Source organism: Coregonus lavaretus, assembly GCF_964263955.1.
Source record: "Coregonus lavaretus genome assembly, contig: HAP1_SCAFFOLD_1875, whole genome shotgun sequence".
NCBI classification, from domain to species: domain Eukaryota; kingdom Metazoa; phylum Chordata; class Actinopteri; order Salmoniformes; family Salmonidae; genus Coregonus; species Coregonus lavaretus.
Genome location: NW_028165406.1, coordinates 47001 through 70765, shown reverse-complemented (window position 1 = coordinate 70765; position 23765 = coordinate 47001). Strand labels below are relative to the sequence as shown.

Below are 23765 nucleotides of genomic sequence, written 5' to 3'. Positions count from 1 at the left end.
AATCATGCACAATCCGAGGATATTGTTAAGATATCACACTGGTTTACCACTAAATTGATTTATTATGGGGGAAATAGATGGCACTGTATTAGTCAACATTGCGTCTTTTTTAAGCGGAAGGATACTATGGGTTGTTGTGACAGCCGCGTCACCTCACGGTGGGAGGGAACTTTACTGGGTTTATCATTGCAGGTTGTCCGCATGGAATGAGAGTCCAGGCTGGCCAGCTGTCTCAGTCATACTTGAAGTGTGCTGCCTGTTTTAGCTACAGTAGCTAGCTAGCTATAAAGAACGACAGACTCATGTTTAACGGAGGCGACAAGGCAACAACAATGTCCAAAGACGCCGAACGGATGAGCGAGAAGATAATGGAGTCGAAGGTATTATGGTACCCAGACTCAAAGAAGAACACACAGATGGACAGATTCAGGACACAGGTGAACCGAGACTTTGGTCTTAATCTGGGTGAGTGATCCGTGAGGGAACAGCTTTTCAGACGGGGACAGTCATGCTAGTCTCCTCTAATTTAACTTTATACATTCGTACCAATCGATTAATTTGGCTAGAGAGAGTCAACACAATGCATAATTAGCTAATGCAGCTACGTGCATATGCATAATATTGCTACATGTTAGTCTAAGTACTGTAGTTGCTCGTCAATGGGGCTGTCCTAGAGGGAAATCGATTTGAACCATTTCCTTGTTTGACCGCTAAGTTTGATGGGTATTATGAGTCATACTGTGGTACTCTATGGTTATTGAACCAAGCATGCCATGGCAATGGTATATTCTGAATCAGGGGACGATGGCGAACAATCAACACCTTTATTTGTGTGAATTTTAGGCTTTTTAGAAGATTGAAATCGGAATAAATTGTAAAATTTTGTTTTGCTTGGTTCAATAGCTAACAAACTTTACCTAGGTGCAAAACCAAACCAAACCATATACAAAGTTGGGTAAACAATACTTTCCTGTGCATATTTTGTAAAAAATAATTCCAGCAGCTGAAGGACAAACCTCATGATTGTGGTTTCTCTGATCTCATTCCCCTTGCAGCCAACTACAATGACCTGTACCAGTGGTCTGTGGAGAGCTACCCTGAGTTCTGGGCTGAGGTGTGGCGTTTCTGTGGGGTAGTAAGCTCCAGGATGTATGAGGAGGTGTGTCTACCCAATTTTTCCCGGTGTCTATGTACATAACATTGCATAAGTGAATAGGGGCATCCCAAGTGGCACCCTAATCCCTATATAGTGCACTTCTTTTGACCAGGGGTCCATAGGGCTCTGACAGCTGTTTGGGACACAACATATTGCCTTTTATTGTGTTCTTTCATCCATCTAGTGAAGGAACACCTTCTACAATGTGATCTCTCGCAATTTGTGATTTCAAAGTGTTACAAAATACATAGATGAAAATACAATGCTATAGGCCTACTAATGCTATATAGGCCTACTAAGTTATGATTGGTAGAGTTTAGAAAGTTATTTGTGTAGCTAACCTATTGGCCCCTCATCAATCAGTTACTGCAGAGCAGTATTACATTGTAGTCGTTATTCCCTTACCCCGGGTTTGAGTCATTTCCTCCCTCTTCCTCAGGTGGTGGATATCTCCAAGAGGATATCGGACATCCCAGAGTGGTTCAAAGGAAGCCGCATGAACTATGCCGAAAACCTGCTAAAGCACAAAGACCAGGACAAGGTGGCTCTCTATGCAGCTAGTAAGTACGGCTGAGGCAATTTACTCAATTTATTAGGCTTTTTTTTTTTTACAAGATCCCATTCATCTGCAGTTGAGTAAATGTCCTAAATCAGCATCAGCACCCTGTGCTCCCGGCCATGTTTTTATACTACAATTATTGTGCTTTAAAACAAATAATGTATTATATATATTTATAGCTAGCGCTCCTAGTATGAAATAAAGGGTCACAATGATATTCTAATGGTCATTCTAATTCTGACTTAATTCCCTCTTGGGCCACGCAGACTGTACATTCCCTCTGGGGCCACGCAGACTGTACATTCCGTCTGGGGCCACGCAGACTGTACATTCCGTCTGGGGCCACGCAGACTGTACATTCCCTCTGGGGCCACGCAGACTGTACATTCCCTCTGGGGCCACGCAGACTGTACATTCCCTCTGGGGCCACGCAGACTGTACATTCCCTCTGGGGCCACGCAGACTGTACATTCCGTCTGGGGCCACGCAGACTGTACATTCCCTCTGGGGCCACGCAGACTGTACATTCCGTCTGGGGCCACGCAGACTGTACATTCCCTCTGGGGCCACGCAGAATGTACATTCCCTCTGGGGCCACACAGAATGTACATTGCTTTGGATAAAAACATCTGCTAAATGGCATATCTTATCCATATAGATAATTACTGAAGCACTGAGAGATAATTCCAAAGGTCACCTTGCATTTCTTGACAACCCTGTCCAAAATAGTACCGGTAGTGCTGCTGTTTTATTTCCCCCGATAAGCTCTCCTAATTCAACATGTCTTTGGCTGACGTCGGATCGATACGGTATGCAGGGCAGTGTGATTTGATTAGGAGCCACAGGGATTTCAGGCTCCTGCTTGCTCGTTGGGTTCTTATATCCTAATGGGTATCCTCTTGTTATCATTCGGTGCGGTCGTTACCCCCCATCACCGACCTCCTGTAAGTTAATTACTCAGATGGCACTGCACTGCTACTTACTGTGTCCTGTATCAGCCCTGTACATCAGAACAGGTTCCTGTATCAGCCCTGTACGTCAGAACAGTTTCCTGTGTGAGCCCTGTATGTCAGAACAGGTTATTACTTGGATAGCTTTGCAGACACTAACTATAGTCCTATTTACATGGGACTAGTATTACTAGGTTATGTAATTATTACCCCAGAATGCCCGTTATTCCAGAGGAGGATTTGGACGGGATTCGTATTTTTCCAAACTAATTTTGTTTTTTTCAATAAATTGACACTTATGACTCTAGGCGATAACAGGCCACACTGGTTACTCGAGTTTGGCTCCCAAGTTTCTAAACCAAACCAAACCGTCTTTGGTATAGTGTCACCATAATATTTGGATTGAGGAAGTGTAACCATAATCATTAGGATATTTACGCGATCCGCAGTTGAAGGCTATTGGCAATGCGCAGCACTTTGTTTTAAGCATCAAATTATCAAATCCGTTACTGTTTTCTTGCTCAAACCGCGAGAAACACCTGTCAAACTCAGACATTTCTCTCAATTCGCACGGGACTAGTATTATCAGAAGACCTTGGAGTTAGTCGATTCGGACGGGATTTAATTTACTGATGTGGTGTTTTGTGTTCATGCACACAATTACATAACCCCATCTCCCCCGGTAAAACTAATCCTGTGCGAATAGGGCTTTCGTCTCTGTTTCTGTCCATCTCTCATTTTCTTACTCTCCTCTCTCATGGTCTCTCTCTCTCTCTTTCTCCTCTCTCTCTCTCTCTCTCTCTCTCTCTCTCTCTCTCTCTCTCTCATGGTCTCTCTCTCTCTCAGCCGAGGCGAATGACGAGATCACCAAGGTGACGTTCGGGGAGCTGAGGCGCGATGTGGCGCTGTTCGCCGCCGCCATGAGGAAGATGGGCGTCGAGACGGGCGACAGAGTCGTGGGTGAGTCACCATGCAGCATTACTCCCAAACCCCTACTCTGTCAGACAGTGTGACAGTCCTGCTAGAAACATGCGCACCAACGGACAAAGTCAGTCCGACTTCTTGTCAAGGACTAGGCCCTGCGTCTGAATTGACACCCTATTCCCTACGCCTAGTCCACTACTTTTGACCAGGGTCCATAGGGAGAGTCCTACCATCATCTCCCCCTTCTCCCTCTGTAGAGTCCTACCATCATCTCCCCCTTCTCCCTCTGTAGAGTCCTACCATCATCTCCCCCTTCTCCCTCTGTAGTGTCCTACCATCATCTCCCCCTTCTCCCTCTGTAGAGTCCTACCATCATCTCCCCCTTCTCCCTCTGTAGAGTCCTACCATCATCTTCTCCCTCTGTAGAGTCCTACCATCATCTTCTCCCTCTGTAGAGTCCTACCATCATCTTCTCCCTCTGTAGAGTCCTACCATCATCTTCTCCCTCTGTAGAGTCCTACCATCATCTTCTCCCTCTGTAGAGTCCTACCATCATCTTCTCCCTCTGTAGTGTCCTACCATCATCTCCCACTTCTCCCTCTGTAGAGTCCTACCATCATCTCCCCCTTCTCCCTCTGTAGAGTCCTACCATCATCTCCCCCTTCTCCCTCTGTAGAGTCCTACCATCATCTTCTCCCTCTGTAGAGTCCTACCATCATCTTCTCCCTCTGTAGAGTCCTACCATCATCTTCTCCCTCTGTAGAGTCCTACCATCATCTTCTCCCTCTGTAGTGTCCTACCATCATCTCCCCCTTCTCCCTCTGTAGAGTCCTACCATCATCTCCCACTTCTCCCTCACTCTTGGCCCCCTGCACGGAGCTTGTCATACCTTCTCTTCTGCAATTGGTCAAGGAACACCCCAGCCTGCTGTATCCTGCCCTGTGATTGGTGCAGATTTTAACCTCCCCACGGGCCTCTGTCTGTATAGAGGCCTGTGTTGGCATGGGGCGACTGAAGCAAATTCTAAATGGCCCTATTCATTCATTCATTCATCCCTACTCCCCACCCCAGTAGAACGCTGTGATATAATGCAGGTAGCCTAACATGTTTTCACCCGACTAGTTGATCCAAAACTGCATGTTTTGGTATGGGAATCAAACCCAGTATCCTGGTGTTGCAAGCCCCATGCTGTACCAACTGAGGCAGACAGGACCAGCTTCCCTCTCCACAAGACACTAGTATTTATTGAAGAAGTTGCTTCCAAGAATAGTACTTGTATTCAGTCAATCCAATCCTGTTTGCTGCGCTGCGTACCCAGGAATATACACACACACCCCACTGGCGTCCCGGACACACCAGCAGCCCCTGCAAGGGGGGGGGGGGGTGCCATGCACCTGTCATCAATGTCTATTTGATTTATTTAATAAATAAAAAATCATTCATAAACCGTTTTAATTTCCATATGTACCAGGAAGCTAAGGGTTTGTTTCTTGGGCTTCAGGCATGTGTCTGATCAAAGTGCCTCAGGCCTTATAATTGAAAGTAAGGGGATATCGGTGGACAAATGCCGTGGTCAAGGCTACGAAGGCACCAGTGTTCAAAAGCTCATATCAGACCGAGAACCTTCTTGGGTAGTTATGAGTTTTAGTTTAGAAAACGATCTCTTCGCAGAAGTGACAGTTACAGGGATAGTTAAAAACAGCTTGATTGCCGTAGCAACATCAGGGAAACTGGCCAGAATGGAGGTGTGCTTCAAATACAGCAGTTCTGTAACATCTTTAATTGAGCCTCTCATTCTCCTTAACTGCCTCAACACGTTACGGAAAGAGATTCACTGTATAAGAAGCTCTGAGACAGGTCATCTGGATACTGGACAGTCAATAAAATGACCGATGCAAACAGATCATATTTAGTGGACAACAGTTCTTGAGGGCTCAAAAAAAATGATTTTCTTCATACTTGTGAACCGGCGTTTGAGTTGTGTGGTTGCAATATCAACAGTCCCTTATCTGTTGTATATCTTGGCATGCATCACTCAAGATGCATGGTTCTCTGTAGCTCAATTGGTAGAGGATGGCGCTTGTAACGCCAGGGTAGTGGGTTCGATCCCCGGGACCACCCATACGTAAAAATGTATGCACACATGACTGTAAGTCGCTTTGGATAAAAGCGTCTGCTAAATGGCTTATTATTATTATTATAATAATTATAATACGTTTTTAAATTGTGTGTAGCAACCTGGCTGTGGTGAAAACATTTGCACGCAAAAATGTAAGGCGATGCAGTAGCATACTGCAGCTACTATTTTTTAAAAAGAGGGACAAGCACAGACACAGAGACCTTTATGGAAGAGGAGGAAAGAGACAGAGAAGCAGCCAGGAGGACTTCAGGAGACCAGGGGAGTCTCAAGTTGGGTTTAATTTTAATTTACCTTGATTGCAGCCCATTTGTGTCTGCTATTAGACAGACAACCTGCTGAGTTCAACCATAAATAGTGGCTAAATTTATCCTCAAGCCGACTACTTTTTTTCCCGTAATTGTTAGGCTATTTGATGTGTAATTTTTATTAAAGTTTATAAATAGCAGCTAAAAACGGCATATCTTTAGATAGTAGGCTACACTGCATAATGAAACAATCCTGAGTAAGCTGGTGTTTTGAGGGTGGACTGACTGTAATATTTGGCATTAATAGACTGGTTTTACGCACAACAACTTTCTATCCAAGCTGGGAGAGAGCGTGAGGACGGCCCATGTCATGCAGGGTCTAGCTGGGCTATACACACACATACAGTTGAAGTCAGAAGTTTACATACACTTAGGTTGGAGACATTTAAAACTTGTTTTTCAACCACTCCACAAATATTTTGTTAACAAACTATAGTTTTGGCAAGTCGGTTAGGACATCTACTTTGTGCATGACACAAGTAATTTTTTCAACAATTGTTTACAGACAGATTATTTCACTTTTAATTCACTGTACCACAATTCCAGTGGGTCAGAAGTTTACATACACTAAGTTGACTGTGCCTTTTTAAATAGCTTGGAAAATTCCAGAAAATTATGTCATGGCTTTAGAAGCTTCTGATAGGCTAATTGACATCATTTGAGTCAATATAGAGTTGTACCTGTGGATGTATTTTCAGGCCTACCTTCAAACTCAGTGCCTCTTTGCTTGACATCATGGGAAAATCAAAAGAAATCAGCCAAGACCTCAGAAAAAGAATTGTAGACCTCCACAAGTCTGGTTCATCCTTGGGAGCAATTTCCAAACGCCTGAAGGTACCACGTTCATCTGTACAAACAATAGTATGCAAGTATAAACACTATGGGACCACGCAGCCGTCATACCGCTCAGGAAGGAGACGCGTTCTGTCTCCTAGAGATGAATGTCTTTCAGTGCGAAAAGTGCAAATCAATCCCAGAACAACAAAGGACCTTGTGAAGATGCTGGAGGAAACAGGTACAAAAGTATCTATATCCACAATAAAACTAGTCCTATATCGACAACCTTAAAGGCCGCTCAGCAAGGAAGAAGCCACTGTTCCAAAACCGCCATAAAAAAGACAGACTACGGTTTCCAACTGCACATGGGGACAAAGATCGTACTTTTTGGGGAAATGTCCTCTGGTCTGATGAAACAAAAATAGAACTGTTTGGCCATAATGACCATCGTTATGTTTGGAGGAAAAAGGGGGGGAGGTTGCAAGCCGAAGAACACCATCCCAACCGTGAAGCACGGGGGTGGCAGCCTCATGCTGTGGGGGTGCTTTGCTGCAGGAGGGACTGGTGCACTTCACAAAATAGATGGCATCATGAGAAAGGAAAATTATGTGGATATATTGAAGCAACATCTCAAGACATCAGTCAGGAAGTTAAAGCTTGGTTGCAAATGGGTCTTCCAAATGGACAATGAACCCAAGCATACTTTCAAAGTTGTGGCAAAATGGCTTAAGGACAACAAAGTCAAGGTATTGGATTGGCCATCACAAAGCCCTGACCTCAATCCTATAGACATTTTGTGGGCAGAACTGAAAAAAGCGTGTGCGAGCAAGGAGGCCTACAAACCTGTCTCAGTTACACCAGCTCTGTCAGGAGGAATGGGCCAACTTATTGTGGGAAGCTTGTGGAAGGCTACCTGAAACGTTTAACAATTTAAAGGCAATGCTACCAAATACTAATTGAGTGTATGTAAACTTCTGACCCACTGGGAATGTGATGAAATCATTCTCTCTACTATTATTCTGACATTTCACATTCTTAAAATAAAGTGGTGATCCTAACTGATGTAAGACAGGGAATTTTTACAAGGATTAAATGTCAGGAATTGTGAAACTGAGTTTAAATGTATTTGGCTAAGGTGTATGTAAACTTCCGACTTCAACTGTATGTATGAACAGTCGTGGTCAAAAGTTTTGAGAATGACACAAGTATTGGTCTTCACAAAGTTCGCTGCTTCAGTGTTATGATATATTTTTGTCAGATGTTACTATGGTATACTGAAGTATAATTACAAGCATTCCATAAGTGTCAAATGCTTTTATTGACAATTACATTACATTTATGCAGAGTCAATATTTGCAGTGTTGACCCTTCTTTTTCAAGACCTCTGTAATCTGCCCTGGCATGCTGTCAATTAACTTCTAGGCCACATCCTGACTGATGGCAGCCTATTCTTGCGTAATCAATGCTTGGAGTTTGTCAGAATTTGTGGGTTTTTGTTTGTCCACCCGCCTCTTGAGGATCGACCACAAGTTCTCAATGGGATTAAGGTCTGGGGAGTTTCCTGGCCATGGACCAAAAATGTTGATGTTTTTTTCCCCGAGCCACTTAGTTATCACTTTTGCCTTATGGCAAGGTGCTCCATCATGCTGGAAAAGGCATTGGTCATCACCAAACTGTTATTGGATGGTTGGGAGAAGTTGCTCTCGGAGGATGTGTTGGTACCATTCTTTATTCATGGCTGTGTTCTTAGGCAAAAATGTGAGTGAGCCCACTCCCTTGGCTGAGAAGCAACCCCACACATGAATGGTCTCAGGATGCTTTACTGTTGGCATGACACAGGACTGATGGTAGCGCTCACCTTGTCTTCTCCGGACAAGCTTTTTTCCGGATGCCCCAAACAATCGGAAAGGGGATTCATCAGAGAAAATGACTTTACCCCAGTCCTCAGCAGTCCAATCCATGTACCTTTTGCAGAATATCAAAAGCTTCCTGGCTGCCCTTCTTGACACCAGGCCATCCTCAAAGTCTTGGCCTCACTGTGCGTGCAGATGCACTCACACCTGCCTGCTGCCATTCCTGAGCAAGCTCTGCACTGGTGGTGCCCCGATCCCGCAGCTGAATCAACTTTAGGAGAAGATCCTGGCACTTGCTGGACTTTCTTGGGCGCCCTGAAGCCTTCTTCACAACAATTGAACCTCTCTCCTTGAAGTTCTTGATGATCCGATAAATGGTTGATTTAGGTGCAATCTTACTAGCAGCAATATCCTTTCCTGTGAAGCCCTTTTTTGTGCAAAGCAATGATGACGGCACGGTTTCCTTGCAGGTAACCATGGTTAACAGAGGAAGAACAATGATTTCAAGCACCACCCTCCTTTTAAAGCTTCCAGTCTGTTATTCTATCTCAATCAGCATGACGGAGTGATCTCCAGCCTTGTCCTCGTCAACACTCTCACCTGTGTTAACGAGAGAATCACTGACATGATGTCAGCTGGTCCTTTTGTGGCAGGGCTGAAATGCAGTGGAAATGTGTTTTTGGGGATTAAGTTCATTTTCATGGCAAAGAGGGACTTTGCAATTAATTGCAATTCATCTGATCACTCTTCATGACGTTCTAGAGTATATGCAAATTACCATCATAACTGAGGCAGCAGACTTTGTGAAAATTAGTATTTGTGTCTTTGACCACGACTTTATGTATGTATGTATGTACAGTATCTCACAAAAGTGAGTACACCCCTCACATTTTTGTAAATATTTGAGTATATCTTTTCATGTGACAACGCTGAAGAAATGACACTTTGCTACAATGTAAAGTAGTGAGTGTACAGCTTGTATAACAGTGTACATTTGCTGTCCCCTTAAAATAACTCAACACACAGCCATTAATGTATAAACTGCTGGCAACAAAAGTGAGTACACCCCTAAGTGAAAATGTCCAAATTGGGCCCAATTAGCCATTTTCCCTCCCCGGTGTCATGTGACTCGTTAGTGTTACAAGGTCTCCGGTGTGAATGGGGAGTAGGTGTGTTAAATTTGGTGTCATCGCTCTCACACTCCCTCATACTGGTCACTGGAAGTTCAACATGGCACCTCATGGCAAAGAACTCTCTGAGGATCTGAAAAAATGAATTGTTGCTCTACATAAAGATGGCCTGGGCTATAAGAAGATTGCCAAGACCCTGAAACTGAGCTGCAGCACGGTGGCCAAGACCATACAGCGGTTTAACAGGACAGGTTCCACTCAGAACAGGCCTCGCCATGGTCGACCAAAGAAGTTGAGTGCACGTGCTCAGCGTCACATCCAGAGGTTGTCTTTGGGAAATAGACGTATGAGTGCTGCCAGCATTTCTGCAGAGGTTGAAGGGGTGGGGGGTCAGCCTGTCAGTGCTCAGACCATAAGCCGCACACTGCATCAAATTGGTCTGCATGGCTGTCGTCCCAGAAGGAAGCCTCTTCTAAAGATGATGCACAAGAACGCCTGCAAACAGTTTGCTGAAGACGAGCAGACTAAGGACATGGATTACTGGAACCATGTCCTGTGGTCTGATAAACGTATTTGGTTCAGATGGTGTCAAGCGTGTGTGGCGGCAACCAGGTGAGGAGTACAAAGACAAGTGTGTCTTGTCTACAGTCAAGCATGGTGGTGGGAGTGTCATGGTCTGGGGCTGCATGAGTGCTGCCGGCACTGGGGAGCTACAGGTCGTTGAGGGAACCATGAATGCCAACATGTACTGTGACATACTGAAGCAGAGCATGATCCCCTCCCTTCGGAGACTGGGCCGCAGGGCAGTATTCCAACATGATAACGACCCCAAATACACCTCCAAGACGACCACTGCCTTGCTAAAGAAGCTGAGGGTAAAGGTGATGGACTGGCCAAGCATGTCTCCAGACCTAAACCCTATTGAGCATCTGTGGGGCATCCTCAAACGGAAGGTGGAGGAGTGCAAGGTCTCTAACATCCACCAGCTCCGTGATGTCGTCATGGAGGAGTGGAAGAGGACTCCAGTGGCAACCTGTGACGCTCTGGTGAACTCCATGCCCAAGAGGGTTAAGGCAGTGCTGGAAAATGATGGTGGCCACACAGAATATTGACACTTTGGGCCCAATTTGGACATTTTCACTTAGGGGTGTACTCACTTTTGTTGCCAGCGGTTTAGACATTAATGGCTGTGTGTTGAGTTATTTTGAGGGGACAGCAAATTTACACTGTTATACAAGCTGTACACTCACTACTTTACATTGTAGCAAAGTGTCATTTCTTCAGTGTTATCACATGAAAAGATATATTCATATTTACAAAAATGTGAGGGGTGTACTAACTTTTGTGAGATACTGTATGTATACACACACAGTACCTGTCAAAAGTTTGGACACACCTACTCATTCAAGGGTTTTTCTTTATTTGTACTATTTTTCTACATTGTAGAATAATAGTGAAGACATAAAAACTATGAAATAACACATATGGAATCATGTAGTAACCCAAAAAGTGTTAAACAAATCAAAATATATTTGAGAGTCTTCAAAGTAGCCACACATTGCCTTTATGACAGCTGTGCACACTCTTGGCATTCTCTCAACCAGCTTCACCTGGAATGCTTTTCCAACAGTCTTGAAGGAGTTCCCACATATGCTGAGCACTTGTTGGCTGCTTTTCCTTCACTCTGCCGTCCGACTCATCCCAAACCATCTCAATTGGGTTGAGGTCGGGGGATTGTGGAGGCCAGGTCATCTGATGCAGCACTCCATCACTCTCCTTCTTGGTCAAATGGCCCTTACACAGCCTGGAGGTGTGTTGGGTCATTGTCCTGTTGAAAAACAAATGATAGTCCCACTAACCCCAAACCAGATGGGATGGCGTATTTCTGCAGAATGCTGTGGTAGCCATGCTGGTTAAGTGTGCCTTGAATTCTAAATAAATCAGTGTCACCAGCAAAGCACCCCTACACCATAACACCTCCTCATTCTCCCTTACGGTGGGAACTACACATGCGGAGATCATCCGTTCACCCACGCCGCGTCTCACAAAGACACGGCGGTTGGAACCAAGAATCTCAAATTTGGACTCCAGACCAAATGACAAATTTCCACCGGTCTAATGTCCATTGCTCGTGTTTCTTGGCCCAAGCAGGTCTCTTCTTCTTATTGGTGTCCTTTAGTAGTGGTTTCTTTGCAGCAATTCGATCATGAAGGCCTGATTCACACAGTCTCCTCTGATCAGTTGATGTTGTGATGTGTCTGTTACTTGAACTCTGTGAAGCATTTATTTGGGCTGCAATTTCTGAGGCTGGTAACTCTAATGAACTTATCCTCTGCAGCAGAGGTAACTCTGGGTCTTCCATTCCTGTGGTGGTCCTCATGAGAGCCAGTTTCATCATAGCGCTTGATGGTTTTTGCGACTGCACTTGAAGAATCTTTCAAAATTCTTAAAATGTTCCATATTGACTGACCTTCATGTCTTAAAGTAATGATGGACTGTCGTTTCTCTTTGCTTATTTGAGCTGTTCTTGACGTAATATGGACTTTTACCAAATAAGGCTATCTTCTGTATACCACCCCTACCTTGTCACAACACAACTGATTGGCTCAAACGCATTAAGAAGGAAATAAATTCCACAAATTAACTTTTAAGAAGGCACACCTGTTCATTGAAATGCATTCCTGGTGAGTACTTCATGAAGCTGGTTGAGAGAATGCCAAGAGTGTGCAAAGCTGTCATCAAGGCAAAGGGTGGCTATTTGAATACTTTTTTTAAACACTTTTTTTTGGTTACTACATGATTCCATATGTGTTATTTCATAGTTTTGATCTCTTCACTATTATTCTACAATGTAAAAAATAGTACAAATAAAGAAAAACCCTTGAATGAGTAGGTGTGTCCAAACCTTTGACTGGTAGTGTGTGTGTACGTACATACATACATACATACATACATACATACATACATACATACATACAGTGCCTTCGGAAAGTATTCAGACCCCTTGACTTTTTCCACATTTTGTTTGGTTACAGCGTTATTTTAAAATTGATTAAATCGTTTTTTCACCCTCAATCTACACACAATACCCCATAATGACAAAGCAAAAACAGGTTTTTAGAAATGAAATACATTTAAATGTAAAAAATAAATTAACATAAGCATTCAGACCCTTTACTCAGTATTTTGTTGATGCACCTTTGGCAGCGATTACAGCCTCTAGTCTTCTTGGGTATGACGCTACAAGCTTGGCATACCTGTATTTGGGGAGATTATATTCTTCTCTGCAGATCCTCTCAAGCTCTGTCAGGTTGGATGGGGAGCTTCACAGCTATTTTCAGGTCTCTCCAGAGATGTTCGATCGGGTTCAAGTCCAGGCTCTGGCTGGGCCACTCAAGGACATTCAGAGACTTGTCCCGAAGCCACTCCTGCATTTTCTTGGCTGTGTGCTTAGGGTCGTTGTCCTGTTGGAAGGTGAACCGTCGACCGAGTCTGAGGTTCTGAGCGCTCTATAGCAGGTTTTCATCAAGGATCTCTCTGTACTTTGTTCCGTTCATCTTTGCCTCGATCCTGACTAGTCTCCATAGCATGATGCTGCCACCACCATGCTTCACCATAGGGATAGTGCCAGGTTTTCTCCAGACGTGACGCTTGGCATTCAGGCCAAAGATTTATATCTTGGTTTCATCAGACCAGAGAATCTTGATTCCTTTAGGTGCCTTTAGGCAAACTCCAAGCAGGCTGTCATGGTGGAGTGCTGCAGAGATGGTTGTCCTTCTGGAAGGTTCTCCCATCTCCACAGAGGATCTCTAGAGCTCTGTCAGAGTGACCATCGGGTTCTAGGTCACCTCCCTGACCAAGGCCCTTCTCCCCCGATTGCTCAGTTTGGCCGGGCGGCCAGCTCTAGGAAGAGTCTTGGTGTTTCCAAACTTCTTCCATTTAGAAATGATGGAAGCCACTGTGTTCTTGGGGACTTTCAATGCTGCAGAAATATTTTAGTACCCTTTCCCTAATCTGTGCCTCGACACAATCCTGTCTCGGGGCTCTACAGACAATTCCTTCGACCTCATGGCTTGGTTTTTGCTCTGACATGCACTGTCAACTGCGAGACCTTTTTATATAGACAGGTGTGTGCCTTTCCAAATCATGCCCAATCATCAATTGAATTTACCACAGGTGGAGTCCAATCAAGTTGTAGAAACATCTCAAGGATGATCAATGGAAACAGGATGGACCTGAGCTCAATTTTTAGTCTCATAGCAAAGGGTCTGAATACTTATGTAAATAAGGTATTTCTTGGTTTTTAAAATAAATTTGCTAAAATATCAAAAACTGTTTTCGCTTTGTCATGGGGTATTGCGTGTAGATTGCTGAGGATTCTTAATGATTGAATCCATTTTAGAATAAGGCTGTAACATAACAAAGTGGAAAAAGTCAAGTGTTCTGAATACTTTCCGAAGGCAATTGGTGGGTGTTTATGTATATAATATATATATTTATTTATGTATTATTTTTGAGAAAATGACGACCAATAAAAATGTATCCATTAGCTGAATCTAAGCTAGAGGCTCTCTGTGGTGCAAGGGCATGTAGCCTACCATCAATTCGATAGGGGGGGGGATTGTAGCCGTGGGATCCATTAGCTAAATTACTTTAAGCCCATAGTCTCTGATTCTTTATGTGAGGGTCCATTAAGGAGAGGTCAGTGACTCTGTCCTACACACACACACCTCTACTCAGTGAGTCATACTACCTGTGTGTGTCACAGGAGGTTGGTGGCACCTTAATTGGGTAGGACGGGCTTGTGGTAATGGCTGGAGCGGACTGTTCCAGCCATTACTATGAGCCATCCTCCCCTCAGCAGCCTCCACTGGGGTGTGTGTGTGTGAAGGAGTGTGTGTTTGTGTGAGATGCTCAAGGAAGGGACTGCTGCAGATGGAAATGAGATGGAGCTAAGTACGGTACACTATTTTGGAATGCACGGTCCCTGATAAATACATCAACTATAGTAGATGTGGAAGACGCTAAGTTTACCCTAGGTACAGATCTAGGATCAGCTTCCCCTCCCCCAATCCTAACCTTAACCATTACATTTACATCATTTAGCAGACGCTCTTATCCAGAGCGACTTACAAATTGGTGCATTCAACTTTTTCTTTTTTTTATGGGGAGTGGGGGTAGAAGGTGGTCAGTGACTCCGCTGTCCTGGCGTCGTGGGGGAGCTTGTTCCACCATTGGGGTGCCAGAGTAGCGAATAGCTTTGACTGGGCTGAGCGGGAACTGTGCTTCCGTAGAGGTAGGGGGGCTAGCAGGCCAGAGGTGGATGAACGTAGTGCCCTCGTTTGGGTGTAGGGTCTGATCAGAGCCTGAAGGTAAGGAGGTGCCATTCCCCTCACAGCTCCGTAGGCAAGCACCATGGTCTTGTAGTAGAGCTTCAACTGGAAGCCAGTGGAGTATGCGGAGGAGCGGGGTGACATGAGAGAACTTGGGAAGGTTGAACACCAGACGGGCTGCAGCGTTCTGGACAAGTTGTAGGGGTTTAATGGCACAGGCAGGGAGCCCAGCCAACAGCGAGTTGCAGTAATCCAGACGGGAGATGACAAGTGCCTGGATTAGGACCTGTGCCGCTTTCTGTGTAAGGTAGGGTCGTACTCTGCGAATGTTTTAGAGCATGAACCTGCAGGATCGGGTCACCGCTTTGATGTTAGCAGAGAACGACAGGGTGTTGTCCAGGGTCACGCCAAGGTTCTTTGCACTCTGGGAGGAGGACACAATGGAGTTGTCAACCATGATGGCGAGATCATGGAGCGGGAAGTCCTTCCCCGGGAGGAAGAGCATCTCCGTCTTGCCAAGATTCAGCTTGAGGTGGTGATCCAACATCCACACTGATATGTCTGCCAGACATGCAGAGATGCGATTCGCCACCTGGTTATCAGAAGGGGGAAAGTAGAAAATTAATTGTGTGTCGTCTGCGTAGCAATGATAGGAGAGACCATGTGAGGGTATGACAGAGCCAAGTGACTTGGTGTATAGAGAGAATAGGAGAGGGCCTAGAACTGAGCCCTGGGGGACACCAGTGGTGAGAGCACGTGGTGCGGAGACAGATTCTCGCCACACCACCTGGTAGGAGCGACCTGTCAGGTAGGACGCAATCCAAGAGTGAGCAGCGCCAGAGATGCCCAACTCGGAGAGGGTGGCGAGGGGGATCTGATGGTTCACAGTATCAAAGGCAGCAGATAGTTCTAGGATGAGAGCAGAGGAGAGAGAGTTAGCTTTAGCAGTGCGGAGAGCCTCCGTGACACAGAGAAGAGTAGTCTCAGTTGAATGACCAGTCTTGAAACCTGACTGGTTTGGATCAAGAAGGTCATTCTGAGAGAGATAGCAGGAGAGTTGGCTAGAGACGGCAGGCTCAAGAGTTTTGGAGAGAAAAGAAAGAAGGGATACTGGTCTGTAGTTGTTGACATCGGAGGGATCGAGTGTAGGTGTTTTGAGGAGGGGTGCAACTCTCGCTCTCTTGAAGACGGAAGGGACATGGCCAGCGGTCAAGGATGAGTTGATGAGCGAGGTGAGGTAAGGGAGAAGGTCTCCGGAAATGGTCTGGAGAAGAGAGGAGGGGATAGGGTCAAGCGGGCAGGTTTTTGGGCGGCTGGCCGTCACAAGTCGCAAGATTTTATCTGGAGAGAGAGGGGAGAAAGAAGTCAAAGCATAGGTTAGGGCAGTGTGAGCAGGACCAGCGGTGTCATTTGACTTAATAAATGAGGATCGGATGTCGTCAACCTTTTCAAAATGGTTGACGAAGTCATCCACAGAGAGGGAGGGGGAGGAGGATTCAGCAGGGAGGAGAAGGTGGCAAAGAGCTTCCTAGGGTTAGAGGCAGAGGCTTGAAATTTTGAGTGGTAGAAAGTGGCTGTGGCAGTGGAAACAGAGGAAGAAAATGTAGAGAGGAGGGAGTGAAAAGATGACAGGTCCGCAGGGAGTCTAGTTTTCCTCCATTTCCGCTCGGCTGCCCGGAGCCCTCTTCTGTGAGCTCGCAATGAGTCGTCAAGCCACGGAGCAGGAGGGGAGGACCGAGCCGGCCGGGAGGATAGGGGACATAGAGAGTCAAAAGATGCAGAAAGGGAGGAGAGGAGGGTTGAGGAGGCAGAATCAGGAGATCGAAGGGAGAAGGATTTAGCAGAGGGAAGAGATTATAGGATGGAAGAGGAGAGAGTGGTGAGAGAGAGAGAGAGCGAAGGTTGCGACGGCACATTACCATCTGAGTAGGGGCAGAGTGAGTAGTGTTGGAGCAGAGCGAGAGAGAAAAGGATACAAAGTAGTGGTCGGAGACATGGAGGGGAGTTGCAGTGAGATTAGTAGAAGAACAGCATCTAGTAAAGATGAGGTCAAGCGTATTGCCTGCCTTGTGAGTAGGGGGGGACGGTGAGAGGGTGAGGTCAAAAGAGGAAAGGAGTGGAAAGAAGGAGAGAGAGAAATGAGTCAAAGGCAGACGTAGGGAGGTTAAAGTCACCCATAACTGTGAGGGGTGAGCCATCCTCAGGAAAGGAACTTGTCAAGCTCATTGATGAACTCTCCAAGGGAACCTGGAGTGCGATAAATCCATGATTCCATCAGTGCCAAGAAGTCGACGGACTGGAGGGTAGCATAGGCTGAGTGGGGCCTCCCTCACTTACGTTTCACTGAAACACTCAAATATAACTCTCCCAACTTCAGAAATTATAATTGTTGTAAACTACAGCGTTTCAATGTTTTCTAGGAATAGACTCTAACTTAGTTTATTCAGCTAGCTAACTTGGTACAGTATTCTTCCGTGAAAACCGTCCAGGGCACCGAATCCGATGACGTCATAGCCAACTAGCATGCCAGCCTCCAATAACACGGTTTAGCACCAATACTCGGTTACAACAAACCACCAGTGTGTTAACACGCCAAGCAGATCATTCGTGTCCGTGTCTAAAGTTGTGTAAAGTTTTGGGTTAGTGTTGACAGTTTGAGTGAGTACGTCGTCAACTTATTCAGCCAGTTAGTTAGCTAGAATAGTTAGCATACTAGCTAGCCATTGCTCTCTGCCAACGAACCAACCCCTGCTCCAACGGCACGAACACACAGAGAGAGCCAAGCTAACGTTAACTAGTCACCCATGTCCCGAATTCCTTTGAACGACTCTGGTTACCAGTATGTAAAAACAAAACACAAATAAATGTAGGTTATAACTTACCCTTAGTAGTTACTGTTAGCCAGTTAAGTGCAAAGCTAGCCACTGAATCGATTCAGCCAGTTCGCGTCTGTCCCAACGGAGAGAAAGCGTCTCCAAATATTAAAGCTAGGTCATTCCAGCTATTGTTTAGTTAGCTATCCAAGTAGCAACAAGCTAGCTACATTTCGAGTACAGTAGCTACTAACTACCTAACGTTAACGCTTCAGATAATGAGGTTAGAAAAACAGCTGAATGGTAGGTAGCTAGCTGGCATAATTACAGGTACTCTTAAGCGTGAAATAACATTGGAAACAACTATCCACAGTTGCTAATAGTTACCAGTAGCTACCCGCTAGCTAGTCCAGGTAGTGGGTTAGCTATCCTCGTGCTTCACCGAATACAATACTTACCTACAATAACCTACAATAACCACCTAGATAAACTACCTACAATACCTAACTACAATACCTACCTACAATCTAATCTGATTACTTTTATGCAAAGTAATCACCCCATTAGTGGAGGAAATGCTAAACTAACCCAAGATCAGGGTCTAGGGGCAATTTCACCCTACACCGTGTAACAAGGCAAGAGGATGAATGACATGGAGGGGACATGGGCTGGATACACCGTGTAACAAGGCAAGAGGATGAATGACATGGAGGGGACATGGGCTGGATACACCGTGTAACAAGGCAAGAGGATGAATGACATGGAGGGGACATGGGCTGGATACACCGTGTAACAAGGCAAGAGGATGAATGACATGGAGGGGACATGGGCTGGATGGCTTGTTCTATGGTGGTACGATAAGACTATCATAGTTTCAGTAGGAGAGCTCAGCAAACCTTTTGAATAGCAGAAAAAGATCAAGAACTGTGATTTTGTATTTTTATTTTTTAGAGATGGACACTCCCTGCTGTTCTGTGCTGTCATTGCGTTTTCATCTTGTACATAATAGTCTTCAGTCGTCTTTCGAGTTGTCCGCTGCAATCCTAAAAATAGCTGAAGCAGAATATAATAGCATTACTCAACCTGTAGGTGTACTGTATCTGCAGAGTGTATGGTAAACCATAATTGGTGACGGGTTTGTGTGATGTAATACAAGGTGTCTATCTGTGTATCTGTGTATCTGTGTGTGTGTGTGTGTGTGTGTGTGTGTGTGTGTGTGTGTGTGTGTGTGTGTGTGTGTGTGTGTGTGTGTGTGTGCTATGTGGCCTTGTCTGACTCTGTTTGATAAAGTGTGGACTGCCTTTCCAGTGTGGGGGAGATGTATGCTCACTCAGCAGATGGAAACCAGTCAAGGTTTATGGCTGCAGTCAAAACACTCCCCTCTCCATCGATCCTTCTAGAAATGAACCCTCCAGCTGCAGATGGTGCTATCTCACGGTTCTCTCCTTCATTTAACCTTGTGTGTTACATAGAAATAGAATCTCATTCTACAGTCGTGGTCAAAAGATTTGAGAATTACACAGATATAAATTTTCACAAAGTCTGCTGCCTCAGTTTTTATGATGGCAATTTGCATATACTCTAGAACGTCATGAAGAGTGATCAGATGAATTGCAATTAATTGCAAAGTCCCTCTTTGCCATGAAAATGAACTTAATCCCCAAAAACACATTTCCACTGCATTTCAGCCCTGCCACAAAAGGACCAGCTGACATCATGTCAGTGATTCTCTCGTTAACACAGGTGTGAGTGTTGACGAGGACAAGGCTGGAGATCACTCTGTCATGCTGATTGAGTTATAATAACAGACTGGAAGCTTTAAAAGGAGGGTGGTGCTTGAAATCATTGTTCTTCCTCTTTTAACCATGGTTACCTGCAAGGAAACACGTGCCCTCATCATTGCTTTGCACAAAAAGGGCTTCACAGGCAAGGATATTGCTGCTAGTAAGATTGCACCTAAATCCACCATTTATCGGATCATCAAGAACTTCAAGGAGAGAGGTTCAATTGTTGTGAAGAAGGCTTCAGGGCGCCAAAGAAAGTCCAGCAAGTGCCAGGACTGTCTCCTAAAGTTGATTCAGCTGCGGGATCGGGGCACCACCAGTGCAGAGCTTGCTCAGGAATGGCAGCAGGCAGGTGTGAGTGCATCTGCACAGTGAGGCGAAGACTTTTAGAGGATGGCCTGGTGTCAAGAAGGGCAGCGAGGAAGCCACTTCTCTCCAGGAAAAACATCTCGGACAGACTGATATTCTACAAAAGGTACAGGGATTGGACATCCGAGGACTGGGGTAAAGTCATTTTCTCTGATGAATCCCCTTTCCGATTGTTTGGGGCATCCGGAAAAAAGCTTGTCCGGAGGAGACAAGGTGAGCGCTACCATCAGTCCTGTGTCATGCCAACAGTAAAGCATCCTGAGACCATTCATGTGTGGGGTTGCTTCTCAGCCAAGGGAGTGGGCTCACTCACAATTTTGCCTAAGAACACAGCCATGAATAAAGAATGGTACCAACACATCCTCCGAGAGCAACTTCTCCCAACCATCCAAGAACAGTTTGGTGACAAACAATCCATTTTCCAGCATGATGGAGCACCTTGCCATAAGGCAAAAGTGATAACTAAGTGGCTCGGGGAACAAAACATCGACATTTTTGGTCCATGGCCAGGAAACTCCCCAGACCTTAATCCCATTGAGAACTTGTGGTCAATCCTCAAGAGGCGGGTGCACAAACAATAACCCACAAATTCTGACAAACTCCAAGCATTGATTATGCAAGAATGGGCTGCCATCAGTCAGGATGTGGCCCAGAAGTTAATTGACAGCATGCCAGGGTGGATTGCAGAGGTCTTGAAAAAGAAGGGTCAACACTGCAAATATTGACTCTTTGCATGAACTTAATGTAATTGTCAATAAAAAGCCTTTGACACTTATGGAATGCTTGTAATTATACTTCAGTATACCATAGTAACTTCTGACAAAAATATCTAAAAATACTGAAGCAGCGAACTTTGTGAAGACCAATACTTGTCATTCTCAAAACGTTTGACCAGGACTGTAGTTCTGTGGTGTTCTACTAGGCCTGTGTCTGTCTTAATATGAATATGTAAACTGCATACCAATTCATTTGTTAAGAGAAAAATGAATGCATTACTGTGCGTGCGTGTGTGTGTGTATTGCTGAGTAAGACACATTTGACATTTTTTTTTCATGCTGAAAAAATACACATTTTCCAGTTACATGTGTTTCTATCAGAAGCTTTTGGAAGATGTGTATATGTAGATATAATTATTTGTAACAACGGTTTCTCTCTAGATTTGAGGGTATAGTGGCTAATACTTTGACCAGGTCTATATCTAAACCATGTGATCAAAGCCCCAACCAAGCAATACCTTCAACATGCTTTTCCATTGAAGACCAACCTCTTAACAATCACCGCTTCACTAACTCCTGTCCTTCCTTATTGTTCAGTCTGATACTGTCTCCTTAGCCTCAGGTAATAAGGAAGTACTAGCTTATTAACACGGTTGTCATAGTCACAACTTTGTCACAGTCAGTTTCTCTCTACCACACTAGTTCCATCCATTTACATTTGACATTTTAGTCATTTAGCAGACCCTCTTATCCAGAGTGACTTACAGTTAGTGAGTGCATTCATTAAAAAAAATATATATATTCATACTGGAATCGAACCCACAACCCTGGCGTTGCAAATGCCTTGCTCAACCAACTGAGCTACATCCCTGCCGGCCATTCCCTCCCCTACCCTGGACGACGCTGGGCCAATTGTGCGCCGCCCCATGGGTCTCCCGGTCGCGGCCGGCTACGACAGAGCCAGTTGTTAGTTTGTGGATGTAGGTCGTAGGTTACATGATATAACTGTGTTGTAGGTTACATTATATATCCCAGTGATGTAGGTTACATTATATATAGCCCAGTGTTGTAGGTTAGATAATATATTGAGTGTACAAAACATTAGGAACACTCTTTCCATGACAGACTGACCAGGTGAATCGAAGTCAAAGCTATCATCCTTTGTTCACGTCACTTGTTAAATCCACTTCAGTCAGTGTAGATGAAGGGGAGGAGACAAGTTAAAGAAGGCCTTGTTAAGCCTTGAGACAATTGTGACATGGATTGTGTATGTGTGCCATTCAGAGGGTGAATGGGCACGTCAAAATATTTGAAGTGCCTTTTGAACAGGGTGTGGTAGTAGGTGCCAAGGGCACCGTTTTTGTGTGTGTCAAGAACTGCAATGCTGCTGGGTTTTTGACGCTCAACAGTTTCCCGTGTGTATCAAGAATGGTCCACCACCCAAACGACATCCAGCCAACTTGACACAACTGTGGGAAGTATTGGAGTCAACATGGCCCAGCATCCCTGTGGAAAGCTTTCGACACCTTGGAGAGTTCATGCCCCAACCAATTGTTTTGTGCACTCAGTGTATCGTCCAGTGTTGTAGGTTATGGTGTGTATATATATATATATTGTATTTTATTTAGGATCCCCATTTAACCAATGGCAGTTGTGGTAGCTAGTCTTACTGTAGGCTACATTAAATGGCCCATTGGTTCCTTGTGCTGGGGACCCAAAGGGGTGCACAGTATTGTTTTTCACACCTGATTCAAATAATCAAAAGGGTTGGTGGTGAGTTGATTAGTGTGTTCGTACGAGGACAAAAACAAAAAATGTGTTCTTGGCGACCCAGGAACAGGATTGGGAATATCTGACATAGCCTATAGGTGAGGATCTTGCTGTTGAAGGTTTCCACCGAGTGAGTGCAAGGTGTTGTGTGTCACAACTCTACAGACAGTCATATAGGCCTCTACTTTTCTTCTTTAAAGCTGTGTCCTTTCTCCCTAACCCCTCTGTGTGCCTCTGAACCAGTTAGGGGATTACCTGATCACCGGGATACCAGGTCAGCCAGCTAGCCACACTGACCTACCTACCTGGATTAGCCTACCTCTCACACACACACGTACCGGTTACCTCATTTGGCAGACACTTACTGTAATTAGCTAGGTTAATGTAAGTAAATCGTTTCTCAATAAAGCAGCGATCAGCAAAATCAGTGCTAGTAAAAAAAGACAAGTGCAGAACACAAAATAGCCAGCGATGACAGAGCGACGCGCGACAGAGCGACGCGTGACATTGCTGGCCTACTTGTTTTGCCACCAAACAGGCTGCTGTTCACCTAAAACTTAGCGTATGCTTCCCAGTATTATGACAATATTTATTTTTTGTAGTTTTGGTGTTCGGCAGGTATTTTTTGGGATGTTCGAGCGCAATTTTTTTTTCTTGAGGTAAGCCGACTGTAGGGAACCTTCAATTAAGTGTTTGTCTCTGCAAAAACGTAAATTCATGAAAGATTTATCTTAGATTGATTCTGACTTTTGAAGAAGTGTTAGTGGGTATGCTGTTGATACGGCGTCTCAAGAGGGACAAACTGGTAATATTGCAGCTTTTTTCTCATTTTTCAAGCAGAGGTCTTTAGGGAGTATAAGAGCACAGATCACTTCACCTAGCCGAGTTCTGCTAGGAGCAAACCGAACCTATGTATGTGGAAGCCTTTTAGACAGCATACATATCACTGCTGAGCTCGACTGCGATGTACCACGACTTGTCTTTATCCTGCTATCTGTACCACGACTTGTCTTTATCCTGCTATCTGTACCACGATTTGTCTTTATCCTGCTATCTGTACCACGACTTGTCTTTATCCTGCTATCTGTACCACGACTTGTCTTTATCCTGCTATCTGTACCACGACTTGTCTTTATCCTGCTATCTGTACCACGACTTGTCTTTATCCTGCTATCTGTACCACGAC

At 44.8% G+C, this 23765-nt stretch overlaps 1 protein-coding gene across 1 annotated transcript in view; it reads left to right on the top strand.

Annotated features, from left to right (window-relative positions):
* Positions 1-150: 150 nt before the first annotated feature.
* Positions 151-23765, top strand: part of aacs (acetoacetyl-CoA synthetase) — a 66529-nt gene continuing 42914 nt past the window's right edge. Inside the window, exons 1-4 of the mRNA XM_084191021.1 lie at positions 151-465; positions 1056-1159; positions 1596-1716; positions 3512-3625. Coding sequence (XP_084047147.1) covers positions 303-465; positions 1056-1159; positions 1596-1716; positions 3512-3625 — 502 coding nt within the window. The 5' untranslated portion in view covers positions 151-302. The remainder of the gene's footprint in view (positions 466-1055; positions 1160-1595; positions 1717-3511; positions 3626-23765) is intronic.